The following is a 20833-nucleotide window of genomic DNA, read 5'->3' as shown; positions in this document are numbered from 1 at the left end:
CACAAAAGCTTATACCCTGTGCATGATGGTCTGCCAGTCCAGCTTTTATTACAACTGATTTATATTTTGTTTTGGAGCTTCTTATTATTTGGTCTATGGTAGTGCTAGAATGATTCGTTTTACGTGTAGGGGAGTGGATTGTAATCTCCAAATTATTGGCTGTTAATATGTTCATCAGCTCAGATTTTGAATTGCTTCGCTTACTAAAATCTACATTTAGGTCTCCACAAATAAGAACTGTTTTTCGATTTGTTACTACTTTATTTAGTAAAGTATAAAGCCGAGTATTGAATTTTTTTAGGTGGGTATCTGGAGATCTATATAAACATATTACAATTAATTTGAATGCTGGAATTTCAATGCCTGATATTTCAAAATCTTTCTCAGTGTTTAGGGATTCAACATTGTCTAAGTTATTGAATTCGCTATCTTTCTTTATGTATATGCAGTTCCCTCCACGTGTAAACTTATTTCTACAAGTTTGTGCTGCTAACACACAATCTGTTATTTTCACTGTCTTTAACTCATTTTCTTTCAGCCAGTGTTCAGTTAAGCACAGTATATTAACTTATCTGGGTTCACTTGATAGTAAGTTTTCAAGCTCTCTTTCTTTATTCCTAAGTGACTGTATATTCTGATGAAGAAGAGTGACCTGGTGAGATTTTAGGTTTGTTCTGATTGTACTTGGTTGACCACTTACCTTTATTGCTGAATTTAAATTGTGTGAGAAATCTTCATTCTCATCTAGAAGCGTGAATTGGTTTTTTCCATTGGTCATATGAAAATGTCCTGATGGTGAAAAGAGGCAGTTCTCCATCTCTCTGGTGATTTTACTTGTGTGGTCGATGTTGAGGTGGTTTCTGTTTTTGTTGCAAGGACTGTTACTGGAGGTGGTGTTGATAGGTGCACTAGTTATCCTAATTTGGTCTTGAGGATTTTTGGGAATAAAAAATCTTGTACATGACATGGTCGCCTTACATTTCTTCTCACTGGTATTGCTGAAATTCCTCCTGTTGCTGGGGTGGTAGTAGTTGATTGTTGGTGTTCACTGATACATGTAAAATTAGATGTCCTTGGTGATACTTTTAAGACTGGATCTGCTGATGTTCTTTGTGGGTCTCCTGTAGGTACTGCTTCTGGTTTCCAGTGCCCAGTTCTTGTTGTTGTACCTTGAATATCTTCGGGTGTGGAACTTGGTTCTGCTGCTTTTTTTGGGTTAGATGCTTTTGTCGGTATCACAGCCTGGTTTAGTCGATTGTAGTTTTGTTTCGCTGTGTCTTCTTTGAGTGATGAAGGTGTAGTACAGTTATTTTTTGCGCCTCCTCATTTATCTTTCATAACTATCGAGTTGGATAAGTCCGTTTCTGCTTCTGATTTTTCTTGTGTTTTCACTGTCATATCTGCTGAAAGGTCTTCACATTGTATGTATGTTAGAGCTGGTATTTGCAGATTGGCACTTACTGCTAGTTGTAAATGTCTACATAATTTCTCTTTGCCTTCCATTCGCAAGTGAAGTCCATGTTTTGTATAATCGCTTCTACTGAGGAATGTATTGACGTCCACTACCGTTACATGCTCATAATTTTTTGCTGTCCTCATTGAGAATTCGTTTGCAGCATAGATTCTGTTGTTTAGTTTTGGCACATCTTATCTGTACGGAATCGTGCACAAAATAACTTTTGTGTGGATTGTCTTATGAAGAGAATCTGTTAAGGCACATTTGAAATCCTGAAATGTCTTTAGGATGTCGTTTGTCCCACCTATAATGACGACACTGTCATTTTTCGTATATTCTTTCGTCTTCCCATCTATGTTACAAACCACATCCTTTAACTGTGCGTTAGGTTTTATTACAGAAGAGATGTAGTGTTTTTGATTTTGAGAACTGGCTCAAAATGGCTTTAAGCACTATGGAACTTAACATCTGTGGTCATCAGTCCCCTAGAACTTAGAACTACTTAAACCTAACTAACCTAAGGACATCACACACATCCATGCCCGAGGCAGGATTCGAACCTGCGACCGGAGCGGTCACGCGGTTCCAGACGGAAGCACCTAGACCGCACGGCCACACCGCCCGGCGTTTTGAGAACTGTTCATAATTTTTGCACAGTGTAGACCATGACTGTCAGAAAGAATTAAAAAGCTCTGTCTCTTGTTATCACTGTGTATCATTTTTTGGGGCACTGGTCGATTGCTTTTTTTTACAGTGTTCATTTGTATTAACACTGTTGGTTTTGTCAGGGCACAAACACTTGAGTCACTCGCTGTAGTATTTTTGCTTCTGGTCCATTCATGCTGCTTTTCTTTCTCACGATTTGCAGTTTTTGTCGGTTTCGTTTTGATTGGTGCACTCAATTTCAGATAACCTAACAGTTCGGTATTTTCATTTCGAAGTTTCGCTAAATCATTCTTTAAAGTGTTAATCGCTGTTTGCATGCTTATGATACACACTTTTAAATGTTCAATTTCTGTTACACATTTGTTACATGGAATATTTTCACTTTCAACGGCTGTATTTCCGCCTGGCAGAACATTGCGCACATCACACTAGTGAGCCATTTTATTTGACTTCATATACGTACCAGTAGTTCACTATTTCTAGACCGAATTTCCAGACACTTGAGTTATAATACCAAGCACAATGCATTTACGACTGCAGTATTCACTGATTTTTACATATGTCCTACATTTTTCGTTCAATTTACATTTATATTTGTAGAGCTAACACACTTGCAGTTTACACTTTCCGCCATCTTATCATCTCACTGCATTACACCAACAATATCGTGCTTCTCACATCGTCACTCGTAAAATTCTTACAACATTTAAGCTGAGATATAGAAACGGACGTAAAAGTAGTCTACAGCATGCAGTTTGATGTGGAATAAGTGATTCCAACTACATGTGAAACAAGCACATTTTATTATCTGGAACTACTGTACAGAATTTGCAGTAACTACAATTCTCAACAAAACATATTTCAAATACAACAAAATTATCACCATTAATTTAATTATTTTTGGTTCGCTGTAGACATAATAAAGTTCATATCCGGCACACGGATAAACGTAGACAGTTTCTCGTATTTTCGTCACTCAGATTGCCACGTAATAGTGACATTTAGTTTCATAATCGAAAAAAACCTTTCGCACATGTATGTCAATCCAGATATTGATATAACTTTTGCAGCCTCATTGTGGAGACGGGGAAACTATTCCCGAGGAAAACCTTCATAAAAAAATTTTGTCCTTTAAATGGGAATTACACTGCAGATCGATCAATTCCATTTGCAAATGCACTGGGGCACTTTCAACTGAAACGGCAAAGGGTCTAGAAAATAGTTCAAGAACAGATGTCAGACTGCAGTGTCCTGAAAACATTTACAAAATTATGCCTGTAGTTCCTCCAACGCAGAAACGAATTCGTCAGAAGTTGCGTTTTCTCTGACTTTAGAGACCGTAGGTAAATGGGCGGTATTCTTTGTCATGAGTTGTTCCTTCCACAATGCGAGTTTCTTATTAAATGCATCCACTTTTTTCATCAGATCAGAAATAAGCTCCTTCTCACATTGCAAAGGCGTTCAAGTGTGCAGTCAGATCAACTGAAAAGGAGAGGTCTGCAATCCATTTTGGATCTTCTAATTTTGACTCTGCCTTTCCTTTTTTCCTCCAGGAGCTCAACAATAGCGAGTCTTAAAATTGAAAAATCTCTCGAGGCATGACTCTTGACTTAACCAACGTATTTCCCAGTGGTAAATAACATCTCCCTACTCTTCGTTCAGTTTCATGAGGAACTGTTGAAACTGACGGTGTACTAAGCCATCCGACTTCAAAAAATTTACTATTGTGACTACCAACTTCATCACGTGCTTCAAATTTGCATATTTAGCACAAAGAGCTTCTTGGTGTTCATAACAATGATTCTGTACAAATCTTACGTCAATCGTCCTAGTTTTTTATGCAAAAATGTTACAAGCCTATTTTGAGCCCTCGAATTGCTGGCGGCGCTCCATCCATGGTGACTGAAACTAACATTTTCCAGTTCAGGTCAACGGCTTCAACTGCCTCTTCAACTGCTTTTAGTAAGTCGGTACCCCCCGTTGTGTCTTTCATTGGTACTAAATCTAACAGTTCTTCCGTCATGTGCAAATTTGTGTCGACTCCATGAACATAAATCGCTAGTTGTTCTGTGTCCGAAATGTCGGTTAACTCGTCCAAAGCAATAAACTTGCAGGCACTATCAATTAACTGCCTGCAGACATCCGCTATTGTCTGTCTGGAAAGACTAATTTCACTAAACTTCTTTACTTCCAGTGGCATCAAGAGTTCCACCACATCAGCAATACACTTCTTGAGGAAAACACCACCACCGAAAGGCTTATTCGCTCTTGCAATTTTGAGCGCTATTTTGTAGTTTGCTCTTAAAGACAGGTTTGGTTGCACGCTAAAAAAAATAAACAAAAATTGAGTGAACTCTAAATTCGAATTCTAACGACAAATATGTACCAATACAAACATCAGAAACACAAAGATTTGTAAGGGGTACACATGTTCGGTCCGTCTCGCTGCATAACACTACGTCTTCTTAATTCCGCCAACTTGTTTGGTCTATTAGCCCCAACTAAATCATTAAGTTCTTTGTGTGCGGTGTTATAATGCCGTTCTGTTGCAAATTTTCAGTGCCCGGCGAGTATGCGACTGCATAATAGACACTGAGAATTTTCATCTTCTCTTCGAAAAAATATTGCAATTCCCATTCAGCTCTTAAGGTTCGTGGTGTTATGTCACTACCTCGCCTCTTTGTGAGTGTGTGTTCCATTGCAACAACCACTGTTCAGTACTTATAAACTTCCTACGAATCGATAACAAATAGCGAGGAATAAATATGGCTGCCACTACAAATCAACTAACGCACCCTACGCCAGATGAAAAGATGTCACATCGCACAGCTAGTCTAATGTCGCGCCATGCTGAGCAGTGCCGCGTAAGACCGAGGAAAGCCGAGAAGTGGCGAGGCGGATTGATCCCTGGACAGCATATCTGTACACGCGTGCAGTTTGGCATGCCGTGGCCGTCCCTGATGTATATGATGTGTCTGAACTTCCTCCGCCTAACCACAGAAGTCTGGCTATATGAATAGAATACACAAGAAACCTTCAGTAACTGATGTACATTATTTTGTGTTGTACATGATTTCTGTGGAATTATGACAAAAGCGATTATCAAAATGGAAAAGAGGTATTTACAACAATAGAGGCAAGCTATGTAGAAAATGGATGGGTGATTTTTTTCTTGTTTTCTTTTATTTCTTTACTGTTGTTGGTTTTCCTTCTTACTTGCACTGTAATAAAAATGCGTTGACTTCTGAATTTTGTCAGCCATAAACTGTACTCAGTCTGGATACTCATTAAACTATTACATCTGAATTAATCTTCATATCATAGATAAGGCATGCAATAATTTGGTACTGGAAGGCCTTGGGCAAACTTTTAACCATGGAAAAATCAGGCATATATATATATATATATATATATATATATATATATATACAGAAGAGATACTGTTAAAGTCATGGTGCTTTGTTTCCAATATGTAAAGTGCTTTATTTCCAATATGTAAACATTCAAGTATTACATACAATATGTTGCTGTTTAATGCACCAAGCTTGAAAGTTCACTCACCTATTTTTTAAATTAAACTCAGCAGTTAGGCTGGAAGTTACAACATTTCTTCTGAAAAGCAACACTATCTGCATAAAATAAACAAAAAGAGTATACAAAGAGACGTATTGCATTTGAAAGGCACACAGAATGGCTGAAAATTTTTTGTAGATATAACAGTATGCAAAACTCACTACAGATTTTTGCATACTCTGTGACTGCTCATAATTTGTTTGCATTTTACCGAGCACACACTACAACCATAGGGCTGAGTCACTGAGCACAATGAAATCTGTATACATAATTAAATGCCCTTCACTTATTCAGACAACACTTAAAATGGCTGCTTCTCCTCCTGAACCAGTACAGCTGCAAAAGCTTCATTCACTGCCATCTCTAGACAATTGTACAGGGTTCTCTCATACTTTATCATCTTTGTGTCATGCCAGTGATACATCGATATTTTGGACAAGGAACAACACTACCTAAAAATATTATCTGCAAACAAGCAGCACACAATATAATTTTTGGCAATGTTCTAATTAATTCATTCCAAAGTATTTGTATAGGAAATTTTCGGTCAGTTTTCATTAGTTGTTCTCTATAGGTGTGAGTAGTGAGAGGACTTTTATCTTCAAATTATAAAGTTCTTGTAATAAAAAAAAGTTTGAGGTGGGCATATTTTGGCTTAATAAATAGAAGACAATGATTGTCAACTAAATATAAGCATCAATGAGTATGATATCAATCATTATAATAATTAGGCATGTAATATTATAATATGGATGGCTTCTGATTTATTGTAAACAGGTAACATGACAACTACAAATTTCCTTAAAAATAAACCTTTATTTTGTAACAATATGTATAAAAATATCTTGAGTTTAGGAAAAAATGCCATTTTAAACGCTATGGTGTTATACCAGAGATTTTTTTATGGCTAAAATACACACAATTTCTTACAAAAGTAGCAAGGTGTTCTTTTTTGTTTTGCAGCTCCCCATTTGCCAGAGGGATGAGACAGGGGTAGGGGGGAGGGGGGTGGAGGAGAGAAGAGGAGCCAGGTGATGGCAGAGGGAAGGTCTGGGTGATAAATCATTACACTGTAGAAAATACTGCAACTAGCCAAAGGTTTTCTGAAATGATTTTATTACACCATTACAAGTTTCAGGCCTGAGCCCATCATCAGACAATAGCGTTGACTTCTTGCAAGTTTTACATGTGTGTCTTCCTGCAAAGCACTCCTTTACAGCCAGCTGCTGTGGCCTAGCAGTTCTAGGCGCTTCAGTCCGGAACCATGCTGCTGCTACGGTCGCAGGTTCGAATCTTGCCTTGGGCATGGATGTGTGTGACGTCCTTAGGTTAGTTAGGTTTAAGTAGTTCTAAGTCTAGGGAACTGATGACCTCAGATGTTAAGTCTGATAGTGGTTAGAGCCATTTAAACCCTACTTTACATATAAAAAGACAGAGGTTTTGTCTTCTTTTACAATCCATACTGAGTCATGAACAGAACAAAATGATAAATCATTATGTGAAAGAACTTCTTCATTAAGCTCAACCCCTGTAATGGTAATTACATCTCTTGTTTTACACTTCCTTCAGCACAAAAAGGTACAAACTTCAATCAATGTCATGCAATTAAACTTTAGGAGAATGAGAACAAAAATAAAAAAGAGAGACATTTGTTAAGCACTGTGGAAGGAAGAAGAAATACCAAAAGCTGGGCAACCACAATAGTGAGGATGCTCAGAGACCACAGATTAATAACGACATACCATGGCCACACCGTCACTGCCCCCACATGACATGGGCGAAAACCATCACCTGTGATGAGATCTCTATAATGAAAATCGAAGTTGCACAATTAGCAGAAATAACAGCGAGGTTGCTTTTATAAAAGCTACAGCCACCATCCCAGTATGAAACCCATATCTTTTGGGAGCATACAATTTCCTTTCATTAGCAGGCACACAGAAAAATACAGCACATGAAGTTCTTCATGTGGATCCAGAAGCCAATCAAAAAAATCATTCACAGTTTTAGTGGAAATAGTATCAAGCATCATGCCGATCACCATAGCTGGATTAAAATGAAGGTAGAAGTGTCCTCTCATGTCCAAGTTAACTGAAGTGTGTGTGTGTGTGTGTGTGTGTGTGTGTGTGTGTGTGTGTGTGTGTGAGAGAGAGAGAGAGAGAGAGAGAGAGAGAGAGAGAGAGAGAGAGAAAAGAACTATGGTTTAGAAATCTTTCTGCAGGTGATATCCTAGATAACTCGTAGCGACATCTGTCAGGCATTGTGTGCAAAATGCAGGATTTGCTGAACAGAGCAGCACTCCCAGTTAAAAGATGGGGTAGTATAAAAAGTGGATGGCTTTTAGAGTATAGAGACACAATAGAATGTGCATGAGATAGCATTACTACATAAGAGTTCAGCATATCAAATTAAAGATACCGTCAAGATGAAGGCGATCAGCCCATGATGAAGCTCATAGCACAATTAGTTTAGCAGCTAGAAAGTGATGAATATATACAAGTTAATACAAAGTACAAAAATTAATAACTTTCATTGTATTAACTGCACAGAACTGCAAGATGGGTCAAAAGAAGTGTAATTCAATGTAGAAAACTGATCTACTATCAAAAATTATGAATTAATATTTACTATGATATTATTAGACATTTTTCATATTTTACCAGCAATTTCAATAAAAAAATATCATAAATGCTAATTACAAGTAAAAGAAAGAAAACAAATGTATCATGACAGAGTAGATCTAAAGACAAGCTGGGTGAGATGCAGTGACAAATGATGCACCTGTCTGATTTTAAGGAGGAGGAGGAAAGAAAGAAAAAGTCTTAAGCTGAATCAAAAAATGTGATCACAATTTTAATCACCCACAGCTCAGCACATACTTCCAATAACACCCGCCACATAAACGATTCTTTACCCTTCCTCAGCACATGAGAATATAACAACTTTATGCTGCAAAGAATGATTTCAATACTTTAAAGACTACAGAATAAATAATAGTTACAGAGAATTTATAAGCACATAACAAGACGCTTACTGGAAAGATTCATCATATTATTTAACATCTATGTAAACTGAAAAACTTTTACATGGTGAAGTGAAATGTAATTTTGATAGCACTGAGAAACAGTCATCAACTCAGGGTGACTGACATTCATGCCAGTGAGTGTTGTGATGCACTATGGGGAAATAAGACATGCTAGGAGATGATTGGTTATTGGAGTTATAGAAATTCTGTTAGTTTGTGCAACTTAAAAATATTCACGTTTGTGTTAGACCTAGAAAGATGTCGCACAGTCATCGGACTTCAGTCATTCAAGGTCATGGGGGAGTTTGATTTGGTATGGACAGCTTTTCTCTTTTATGACTCAAAGTTTGGACATCGAACATTTCATTTCAAATAATGTGGGAGTACAGCAGAAAACTGGACATTCATGTACTGATTAGTAGCCATACAAATTATAAGTGACTGGCAATGCATTAATCTATTTGAAGATTTAAGTTCAATGAATTTTGATAAACTTTTTCACTCAAAAGAAGATTCCTGTCACTTTATTTTGTTAAAAAAAAAAGCATTCCTGTTCCAAGACTTGATGACTTTTTTAGATTTTGGTGGGCATGTATGTAGAAGTGAGCACCTCCTCTGCGGGCCCCATAAATATTAGGTCAATAAACAGTTATTTTTTGAAGTCCCATTTCATGGGCAGTATTTTAAGCCATATGAACAATTTCGTGCTCTAACCCGCATTACTTAACAGTACTTTAAGAGATGAAGTAATGAAGTTATGTCATATTGCTGATTGTTACCGACATGTGACATAAAAATATAAGCCTAATTTCTAGTCTTCAGATCTGAAAGTCACAGAAGCCATTAAATTAAGGCATTTGGTACATTCCAGCTGCACCCTACCTCAAAGAGCAAATAAAATAATACTGTGAATAGCTGACCAACATCTTTTCATATTTGTATGAAGAGTAATCCACCTTAGATTGCTGAAAAGCATCATGTTGTCAAGCAATGTTTTAATTTATGACATACCTGCAGCATTGAGGCTTAAGAGAGAGAGATACTGGAATAACAGAATCAAGGCACATAGACGGTTAGTCTTTGCACTGGAAAAATTGGAAATAACACTCACTCTTGGGCTATTTCATTTGCTCCTCACAGCCTAAATGTATCTCAAATTATACCATACAGTAATACAGAAAATATGCAGTTGGAGATAGCAAAGTTTCTTCTTGTTGCTGAAAATCATCCACTACTGATATGACAAACTGGAACAAAACACTTCAAATGATTCTCAATTGAGACAGATTTAGTAGGATGTAGCCTAACACAATACTTATTTTAAAGGTGGGTATTTTTGTTTTTTAAATAATTCTTATTACGTTCAGAAAAAAGATACCCATCATACGATATTATCATTTTGGAATGATGTCACTTGCACCTCTCGTATCGAAACAGATAAGGGAAACGAAAGCAAAGTAATATTTTCTTTATCTCAAATGCTTGAGAATTTGCAGTGCTGCTGAGACTGGAAAATTCATTATGGTGCATAGTTTAACAGTACTTAGATACCTGTATGAAACAGTCTCCCCACCCCATATGCGCATACCACAGACGAAGAGGGGTAGCAAACTGTTTTTAACAAAATTGAATACACAACCTAAATTAGAAACAAATGACAGAACAATTTTCAGCACAAATATGCCAAGCAAAAAAAGCCCATGCACTCATTTTCATTCTACATGTGTAAATATACATAATCTTAAAGAACTGGTGTCCAGCAGATCCATTCAGTAAAAGTCAAGGTGATGAAAAAGCAGTACCTAATAGCTATGTGAATTAGAATCTATCAATCTGCCCATCACCAGCAGACTGAATTCACTTCTTGATGCGGATTACCACTACCAGCTATGATGTGAGGGTTTTTGAACTTTTATTATATAGTGAAAAACATGGGATAAATTTGCTGTCTGGCAAAAATGCTGCATCTGGGCTAAGTAATATGAATACCTTGGTTAACAATATTATGCAAAGGATAGACTGCTACTGACCATAAAAAGCTGTGCCTGTCTGCAACTCAATGTGTAATATTTAGAGTGAGTAGCAGTCTGACCTTTTCATAATACTGTTGATATTTCAACCTTCACTTTCCATTGTTACATACCTCAGTTACAAATTTACATTTCTTGTGGTTCCTTTTTTTCTTTTTCCAGAAAAGCATAAAGGCTTTTATTGAATAGATATAACTTCTCAAATAAGCACCTTCAGAAAATAACAATACTCCCTTTCGGACATTTAGTTCCACTCGGCCTACTCGGCCCACTCGGAGATGTTTAATCATACACCTGAATCACATGCTGCCACTCCTGTACTGGCCACATACCATTCTCCCTAACATTTGGAGGGCTGCTCTTCCAGTCCCAATGAACTACAGGAATGCGCCAGTTCTTACCATAGTTGGCTTCAATATATGTTTCTGTTTCACAAGGTACACGAACTTTAAGTTCCAGAAATTCTGTCCAGCAGAGAGTAAATCGTGGAAAAATATATCTGAAACACAAAACAAGATTTCATTTATTCTTTTACTGAGTGATGGGCCAAAATTTCATGACCTTTGCAGTATCTACGTATCTGTAAAAGCACATCACTGACATCATATGAATTGGAAGAAAAGGGAAATGGGTTACACTTAATATTCCTTTGACTTTAAGGTCATTAGAGAACAACAAGAAACCCCTTGAGTGGGAGGTCGGAAGTTCAATCTTTAGTACAGCTCATTTGAAAGTCTTGTGTTAATAATTATAACCGGAAAAATGTTAGCTGCTAATGACTCACCATTCACATCAAGAGAGTGACAGAAAAAGAGTGTCTGGGAGATGCAGATATCAACATTCTATGTGATGTATGTATTACACTTCACAAAATAGATATCACTGACCATCCAGAAATGTTCAAAATTAACAATTAACTTGCACCACGAACACCAAATGAAAAATGATGCATCAGAGTGATCAAAAATATTCACACCATAAAGACTGAAAGTGAAATACATGGGATTTACAAACCTTACAGGACATTCAGCTAAGTATCCACCCTTAAAGAATGCTTACTGGTATGATGGGATGCAACCAAATGTGAAACAGTTTGCTGTGGAGCTTAACATGAAACCAGCTATCTATTAAGGCATGGTGCGTATACTGTGATAATATATTTTACAGGCATGAAAAAAAAATAACACGCAGAAGCTGAATTTGTCCAGTGGTTCCAGGTGGTATGAACTGCAATGTCACACTCTTTCAGGAGGGATAGTTTGTTCTAAAGGAGTACGATTTTTACACACAGATCAGGAAACAGCCAAAAGCAGGTATTTTTGCCAGCTATTGGTCAAAAGCAGTGCTCATACCATAGCTGCAGTCCTCTTACGGCCATTTCCCACTCTTGCTTGCTGTCACATGCCCTATTTCCCCTGTAAGATACTGCACGAGAAAAAAATCGTAGAGGATAGAGCACCTCTAATTTATTACAACACAATAAAAAGCTTTTCAGCCAATTTACCATTGAGATTAACAGTTGGCATAATTGTATACTAACGTGTTAAGGTATTGATGTTAGTTGATCTTCATACAACTCTCTTGGTACCTCTAATTTCCAGGTTCCTTTCATATGCATTTCCTCATCAAATCCCAATTGGTCGGAGTTGAAAACAAATTCCTTACTGAATGATGGGATAAGTTTGTTCATCTCATATACAAATTTTGGGGCCAATCCTGTAGTTTGCTCTATGTCAAATTGATGCATTGTTCGAAATGTCAGTATTTTATGTCTTCCAATTCTGTAGTGCTTTTTGAAGTTAAGCACCCATCCATTGCTTCCCTTGGAATCACTGTAATCTATGTTGCACTCAATTTGATGTGCATAATGCATTAGGTTACTATGATGCACATCCTCTAAAATGTATCGAGCATCCCTGAAATGTGCAGAAACCATTTTTGCCACAAGTGCGCCTTGTCCACCTTTGACTATCTGTAGTTTTTCTTATGCACTAGTGGCCACATTGCTGTGGACATAATCGAAATTTGTTCACAATTGTTCTTCTTTTTTACAATGCTGGGAACAATCTTCAATGTATGTAATTACATTTAGTGCCCACTCCTTGGACAGCGATTGTCCTTTACTATGTTTCACTGGAGACAGAATTTGTGGCTCTCTGTCTGGCAAGGATTATGAATTACACAGCTAGACACCTGCTTCAATATCACTTTCACTTGTTATGCAAGTATCATCACCATCATCATCGTTGAACTCCTCATGTACATCGTCCGCACAGTCGAGCGTATACGACATCAAACATTTCACCGACTCACCTTGCAGAAACACTAATATTTCATCTGCTACTTCTTTCTCACTCTGCGAAATACCTTGGGTTCCTTTCTATTGAAATGTCAATTTTGTCAACTATTGTTGTAGATATAATACAATGTTTGCCTTGTTTATTGTTGTCATTGCTCTGCTTTGTATCATCTCCACTAGTACTGTAGCACTCTTGTGAGTTAATCTTTGACTAAGAATATCAACTAAGCTCCAAGCCTCATGCTGTGCTCGGCATTGCATACCTCCAGTTCTGCCTCCTGTTGACAGTAGCAGCCAACAGTGTGGTTGCATGGTAGACAATACGTAGGGCCTCGCACTCAAGGGGTTGTCTGTGAGAGCAAGTGCAGGGGAAAATGGTGTGAAAGGAACTTTGCCATATTCTCACTGAAGAAACCACCATGATATTCACTGTAATGCATTTAGCCATATCAATGGAATGATACTCTGTAAATAGAGGCTTTAAAAGTTAGTGTAACACAATAGGTGACTTGTTAGTCATTAATTAAAAAATTAGTGAAGACAACAATGAGTATTTGTCATCAATTTGTCAACAAGAAAATAAAACTAAGAAAGTAATTAAACAGGTGGAAAAGCAAGGAGGCATGAAACTCACAAATAGCCACCAACAGAAAATTTATTTTAACTGCTTAACTCACTTGAACTTCTTTCCAGTTTTTGCTTGTGTCCCACCATTCCAAACCCAATACTCTTCCTCGTAGAAAAAGAAAATATCTAATTTGATATCTCCAGTTTTAAATGATATTTCAAGACTGTCATTAATCTTTCCAAACCAATGCTTGAGAGTAAAACCGTGGGACAGAAACTCTGTTACAATCTTTTCATTGTAATCTGTGATAAATATTCCAATATCCACATCCCTGCCATAAGGTATTATGTCACATTGTCGTAGGTAGCCTGAAAAATTACAGTCAGCTGTAATAATAAAACAAAAAGGAGGAACTCAACAGTCTTAATTTAAAAAAAAGAGTAATTTGGTACATCTAATGTGTTAACTTCACTGCAAGGTTAGCTCTAATACACCAACATATGCCTACTTCCCCTCTACCACTGTGTGTGTGTGTGTGTGTGTGTGTGTGTGTGTGTGTGTGTGTGTGTGTGTAAGAGGGTGAGATTAAAAAACATACATATGTTACTAAATGGACACACTGAATGCTTGCTGTATATGAAACACGCATTATTGTTTAATGACACTTCTCTAACACCATTTCCTAGCTGCAATACACTGAAAAAACACAAATATTTTCAAATATATAGGTTGACTTTGAAGAAAACTTTGCATAGCCATCTTTTTGAGTACAGTCAATGAGTTGATATGTGTGGACTATGAGCAGAATGGTTGATGATTTGACTAAAAACTGGTGGCGGCTGGGAGAAAGCCTTCCTTGCTTTCCCATAACGTGCTCAGAAATCCGAAGTAGAAGGAACACAGGCAGAAATAATGCAAAGTGTAGTAATTGGTACTGGGATAAAAGTAAAGCAAATCAAGCAAAAATCGAACAATAACAATAATCTCTTCTGCTTTGTTTTTAAAATTCTTGCCTTTCACTTAGATTCAGTAAACCTTCTGGAAGGCCTAGGTAGTTTTGTAAACTCTTCTGAGTGGTGTGCTTGTTTCCAAGCTATTCTGAAGACTTTCGTACCGGTGCATCAGCAGCATGGTGAATTATATTACTTTCAGGCACTTGTCATTCTACTAGTTGCACCCAGATCCCTGGAGTGCAACATTTATGATGGTAGAACATACTAAGAGATCTATGACACAGAATGATTAGTGGCAGCACTGAGGTTTGTGCTCTCAAGTACGTCTAGCATGTATAGAAGTTTTAAAACTTATGAAAAATTTTGAACTGAGAGCAGGCTGAAGAGAATAAAACACCACATAACGTACATTTACATCCGCACAAAGTCAGGATAGGCAGAGCAGCTGCACAATGAGTTTAGTGAGAGTCTCTTCACGTAATGTGTCATTAGGGGCAAGTGCAGGTAATGTTTATATAGTATGTACACTATTATAGTGACTGTTTGGAAGCCAGTGGTGAAGATGAGAAGAAAGGTGCTTTACGTGTCTCTAAGAAGGGTGACTATATATTCTTTAGTTCTCACCTCCATTGAGATCATTCTTTCGGTGGAAATTGTAATGTTTTACGATAGAATGTAGTAAACCGATATGAATTGAGACACCGACTGTGAAGGTGTTGTCAATTTAGAAATTTGCTAAATTTAAAAATATTCACTAGACAACAGTTCCATAAACCAAAACCAGTGAAAATAAATAACAATCTAAGTGAAGGAAAAAATGCTGCATTCACTCAAAAGTATTATTTTTCTTTCTTTTCAGTTTTGTCAAGGTGAAGAACTTATTGTGGGCAAAATAGCGACAGGATGATTTCCTTAGGGAAACTGCATAACCCATAGTTTTAACAAAAATAGCCATCATATGGTCAGGTGGTTTTGGTCTGTATTTGTTAGCTTCTTGAGTTCATACTGCTGCATATAGCTTTTATAAGTTTTCTGGGGTGAGAAATGCAGGTTTTGAGGAAAGTACACATCTGAAATTTCACTACCAAAGTCAGGGTGTGCATCGGCACTTTTTACCTACTGTGTTAGACATCACTGTTTCACGCTTCCTGAATTGCAAATTTAGATCCTCGGTAAATGAGGTACAAATAGTGATGTTTGCACGGGTTCAATTTTTTTTTTTTGCTTTAGTATAAGTATCATTTTTTAAGGTATACTGAACATGAAAAAAAATCGTAAGGGGTTGAGCACCTCCAACTTTTAGCAGCACAATAAATAGCTTTCTGGCCAATCAACAATTGACATAATGTGTTAAGCCATTGATCTTCAGACAACTCTCTTGGTACCTCTAACTTCCAGGTTCCTTTCATATGCATTTCCTCTTAAAATCCCAACTGGTCGGAGTTGAAAGCAAATTCCTTACTGAATCATTGGATAAGTTTGTTTATCTCATATACAAATTTTTGGGCCAAACCTGCAGATTGTTGTGCATCGTCAAGTTGATGCTTTCTTTGAAATTTCAGTATCTTATGTCTTCCCATTCTGCAGCACTGTTTGAAGTTAAGCAACCATCAACTGCTTCCCTTGAAATCACTGTAATCAATGTTGCACTCGATTTGATGTGAAGAATCTAGTTTTTGACACAAGTGTGCCTTGTCCACCTTTGAATATCTGTAGTTTTTCTTATGCACTACTGGCCATATTTCTGCAGACATATACAAAATCTGTTCATAATTGTGTGGTTTTTTTTTTTTTTTTTTTTTTCCCTCCTACTAAGCTGCGAATGATCTTCCATGTACGTAAATATGTTTACTACCTGCTCCTTGGACAATGACTGTCCTTTATTACGTTTCACTGGAGACAGGATTTGTAGCTCCCTGTTTGACAAGGATGATGAATTACATGGCTAGACACCTGTTTCAATATCACTTTCACTTGTTACACAAGTATCGTCATCACTGTACTCCTCATGTACACTGTCTGCACAGTCGAACCGTATATGACCCCACAAATTTCACTGACTAATCTTGCTCACACCTTGCATCTTGTACACTGGAGATGAACAAGTACCAACATTGGGCAGTTTCACTGCATTGGTCTCTCTTTTACATAACTGTTGTATATGTGGAAGATGGGCCACATCTGAAGCAGCACATCCCAGTTGGAATTTATGACTTCACTTTGAGGCTAATATATCCCATTGTTATATGATCCAGCAGCACTGTTTCAGTGAATTTAAAAATAAATGCTGCTGTTTTAACCAATTCATCACTTATGCTATTCGTAAGATTTTGGATATCGACCAACTGTCCTTTTGTCCATTCACCTTTTAATTCTTCTTCTAGTAGTCCGTGATGGCTTACATGATAAGACCCATGCTATAGTAGAGGGGATTATGAAGCTTTTCCTGTAGGATACTTTCCAAGTTATTTTACTGCTTGGAGTTTGCCAGCCTATAGGGAAATGGTTATTTATATCAGTTAAGACTCATTTCTTAAACATTTCACAGATTTTAATGTACCAGCTTTTCCACCATAAGACCTTTAGCGTGTCAAAGTGTGACATTTTCAAGGCTGTTTCTATTCAACAACTACCCTATCCATAAAGTGCTTATCACAATTTGAGGCTGAGGTTTTTGTTTTTTATAAACGATGTACGATCTTCCTAATTTGAGCATTACACAGTAGTGTGAAAAAGTACTGGTTTGGTCACACAATAGCAAGATCTATAGTGCCAGTACTAAAATTTTATGAAGGATTGTGGATAAAAATGACAGAATTATAAAATGCAACAAGAATTAATATACAATTTACCTTTATCTGGGCCCACAGCATGATATAAAAGTCTTGTAATAATACATAAGTCGGTTGCTTCACTTGTATTTCTTTGCTGCAATAAGCCTATTTCACTACAACTGCCATTGTCAAGCTGAGATGGCAGATATGTGTGCATGAGGTGTGCTTGCTTCTGTGAATGTTTGTGTGTGTGTGTGTGTGTGTGTGTGTGTGTGTGTGTGTGTGTGTGTGTGTGTGTGTTCTGAGGGAGGCTTTGGCCAAAAGCTACATGTGTAACAATCTTTTCATTGTGCCTGTCTGCAGCTCAACATGTCTACTTCATGGTGTGTAGCGATCTATTCTTTTTCTTATATTGGTATTATATTGTTCAGGTACACAGAATTTTATCATCATTTGCTTAAAATTTTGTAGTTACATGTTATGGCTATATGCTGTGTGTATTACATCCAGTTATTCTTGGTTTTACTTATGGTCAACATATAACTGTGAGTTAAAAAAAAAAGCAGAAAGCCTGGAATTAACGGAACATAAGTGTGACTTGTGCTTTAAACCTTCATTTAATTGTTTTTTGTTTCTTTTTTGTCAGAATTCATGATAAAAGTTCAACAAAACATGACAACCTATTGTTTCATGATTGAGTAGCAGAAAAATGAACTATTATGTAGGTTTTACTAGCAAGTAAAGTTAAATCTTTTACTTTGTGAAAAATCTGTAAATTTTTAGGGCTGTTCCAGGTTCCCACATTCAGTGAGGCATTTTCAGTAAATATCTGTTGTCTCTGGAGTCTTTTCCTAGTTAGTAAGGAACAGCACAGCCACCAGTTTCTATACATAGCTTTACTTGGAGGTACACGTTTCGATTTTCCATCATCTTCAGGCTCCTTACTGCCAGTACATTTGTTTCTCTATGCATCTTGGCATTCGGCCAAAGTTCTGTGGTTGGAAAATAGTATCTTGTATCCTGTTCGGCATTTTTATCATGAACCAGCATATTTCAGTGATGATACAGCACTCCACTTCTTGCTGAAAGGCACAGTGAGTAATCCAAAAGGTACCAATATCATAAATGTGAAGGTAACTCTCTCTGTCTGCCACCTCCTCATGGCAGAAACACTGAATCGAATTTGATGAAGCATGGTATGGAGATAGCTTGAACCTTGACGAAGAATATAAACTACAGCAGAGTCCCGTTAATCCGAACCCCGGTAATCCGAATGTTCGGTTAATCTGAACATGAAAAATGTTAGGCATAACAATGAAAGAAAAGCTGTCAAACTTACTAAAATACAGCGGATATTTTATCCCTACTTTTTAGATGACAAAAACTATTTTTTTTGGCGTAATGAAGACAGTCTGTTATATGACGCTTAGTTGCGCCACCGTCTCATAAACATAAAATCAGCATGTGTAGCAGTGGGCTGTTGCTCCAAATAACGTAGCATGAGGTCAAGGGCTTCTGCTGCATCACTGTGTGGCACCAGCTCTCCTCTGTCTCTTTCAGGCTCATTGTCACTTCCGTCACAGCAGTCCACTTCTTCCTGGTCTTGACTCACAGCAGCAACTAAATCAGCGTCAGTAAGGTTCTCCACACATGCCCCATCCACTGCCATCCATTCGTTTATGTCTCCTTCACTAGCTTCTTCACATCCTGGGATTGTCTGTATCATTTGTAATAGATTTTACTCTTCATTTTCAACTAGGTTGTCCTGAAATTCAAGGGATGTCCACAGTTTTCTCCACGATTTTCTCAGAGTATTTTCTGAAACATTCTGCAATGCCTCAGCGGCCCAATAAACAACATCCTTCACTTTTTTTTGTCCACTAAAGGAATGCTTCCATCATGGATCAGCATTCTTAAAAATTGTTTTCTGTAAATCAGTTTTAATGTTTGTAGTACGGCCTTGTCCATCGGCTGTAAAAGTGGTGTAACATTCGGTGGCAAAAACTTCCCCACAATTTCTCCATTACATATTTCCTCAGTGCTGGGGTGAGAAGGCGCATTATCAATCAAAAGGACTGGATGGGGAGACAAATGATTTTCCTTAGAAAACTGTCAAACAGAGGGAACAAACTGGCCGTGAAACCATTCTCTGAACAGCTTACCATCCAACCATGCTTTTTTTTGGTTGCAATAATATACGGGCAGGAACTTCACATTCCAGTTTAAAAGCTCTGGGCCTAGCGGATTTGCCGATCAGCATTAAAGGCAGCTTGTGATTACCAGCAGCTTTGCTGCATGCTAATAAAGTCACATGATCTTTGCACATTTTACAACCAGAAGCATGGTCTTCTGCTCTTGATGCCAAGCTTTTTGTTGGCAATGCCGCAAAATTAAGGCCAGTCTCGTCAGCATTATAAATTTGTTGGGGAGAATACCTTCCTTCTATTATCATTTTTTCAGACTCACACAATTATTCCTTCACTGCATCACGGTCAGAAGAAAGCTTTTCTCCAGTAATTGTTAGCTGACGGATTCCATGACTTTTTTGAATCTGTCCAACCAACCCATACTCGCACTAAAAGACTCATCACCATTCATTAACTTGTTCAGGTAAACACCCTTCTCCTGAACCAGTGCTTCACTCAAAGGAGTTCCCCTCTCTCTTTCTTGCGTAAACTGAAGGAAAAGAGCTTCATCCATTTTATTGTACTGGGACTGTTTCACAGACTGCCAAATTTCGAGTGTTTTTCCGGAAGACGTTGCACAGGACTGTTCAAGCTTCTCTCAGTTCTTCTTCCAATCACAAATGGTTGCTTTACCAACACCCAGTTCCACTGCCAGTTTAGATACATTCTCACCACTGTCTATTTGCTTCAAAGCGTTCAGTTTTTCTTTGAGAGATAAAGTCGTACGTTTCCGTTTACTCATGACGAAAATACGTACACCACTACACCTGAACGAATAGAATACAACTGTTACGCATGCCAGCAATCGATAACTAACATAACCAAGCACTTTGCAAGCCAACTGGCAGTGCACTGACCTCAGCCACTACAAAGGTCTCAACAATGCACAACAACAAGGGCACGAAGTGGGAGTAAGCCATTGTTCCCACACTTGTTTCCATTTGTTACCATGGTGTATCTACTTATCTGTTTGGTATACTTAATTCTAGAAACTCATCATCGTAATTCTGGCTAATCCAAACAAATCGGTAATCTGAACAAGATCCAGTCCCAATTAGTTTGAATTAATGGGACTCTACTGTACTTAAAAACAAATTAAATCAGCTTGCATTAGTGATGATGATAATAATAATAATAATAATAATAATAATAAATCCCGTGGAGGCCCGGGAAAAGAATAGGCCTCCGGTATGTTCCGCCAGTCGTAAAAGGCGACGAAAAGAACAAACCGCTAATAGGGCTAACCCCCCTTTTAGTGTGATTACTTGGTTCAGGACAGAACTAAAGAAGCCTCGGACAAGCG

At 37.6% G+C, this 20833-nt stretch overlaps 1 protein-coding gene across 2 annotated transcripts in view; it reads right to left on the bottom strand.

The window, feature by feature from the left end:
• Positions 1-5630: 5630 nt before the first annotated feature.
• The window catches only part of LOC124615886 (fukutin-like), a 105220-nt gene continuing 90017 nt past the window's right edge, over positions 5631-20833 (bottom strand). For both annotated transcript variants that reach the window (XM_047144056.1, XM_047144055.1), the window contains exons 4-5: positions 13727-13985; positions 5631-11249 (exon numbers count right to left, since the gene is read on the bottom strand). In XM_047144056.1, the coding sequence (XP_047000012.1) occupies positions 11033-11249; positions 13727-13985 (476 nt within the window). In that variant the 3' untranslated portion in view covers positions 5631-11032. The remainder of the gene's footprint in view (positions 11250-13726; positions 13986-20833) is intronic.

Source organism: Schistocerca americana, chromosome 5 (assembly GCF_021461395.2).
Source record: "Schistocerca americana isolate TAMUIC-IGC-003095 chromosome 5, iqSchAmer2.1, whole genome shotgun sequence".
In the NCBI taxonomy this organism is placed as follows: domain Eukaryota; kingdom Metazoa; phylum Arthropoda; class Insecta; order Orthoptera; family Acrididae; genus Schistocerca; species Schistocerca americana.
This window is presented reverse-complemented; position numbering and strand designations above follow the sequence as displayed.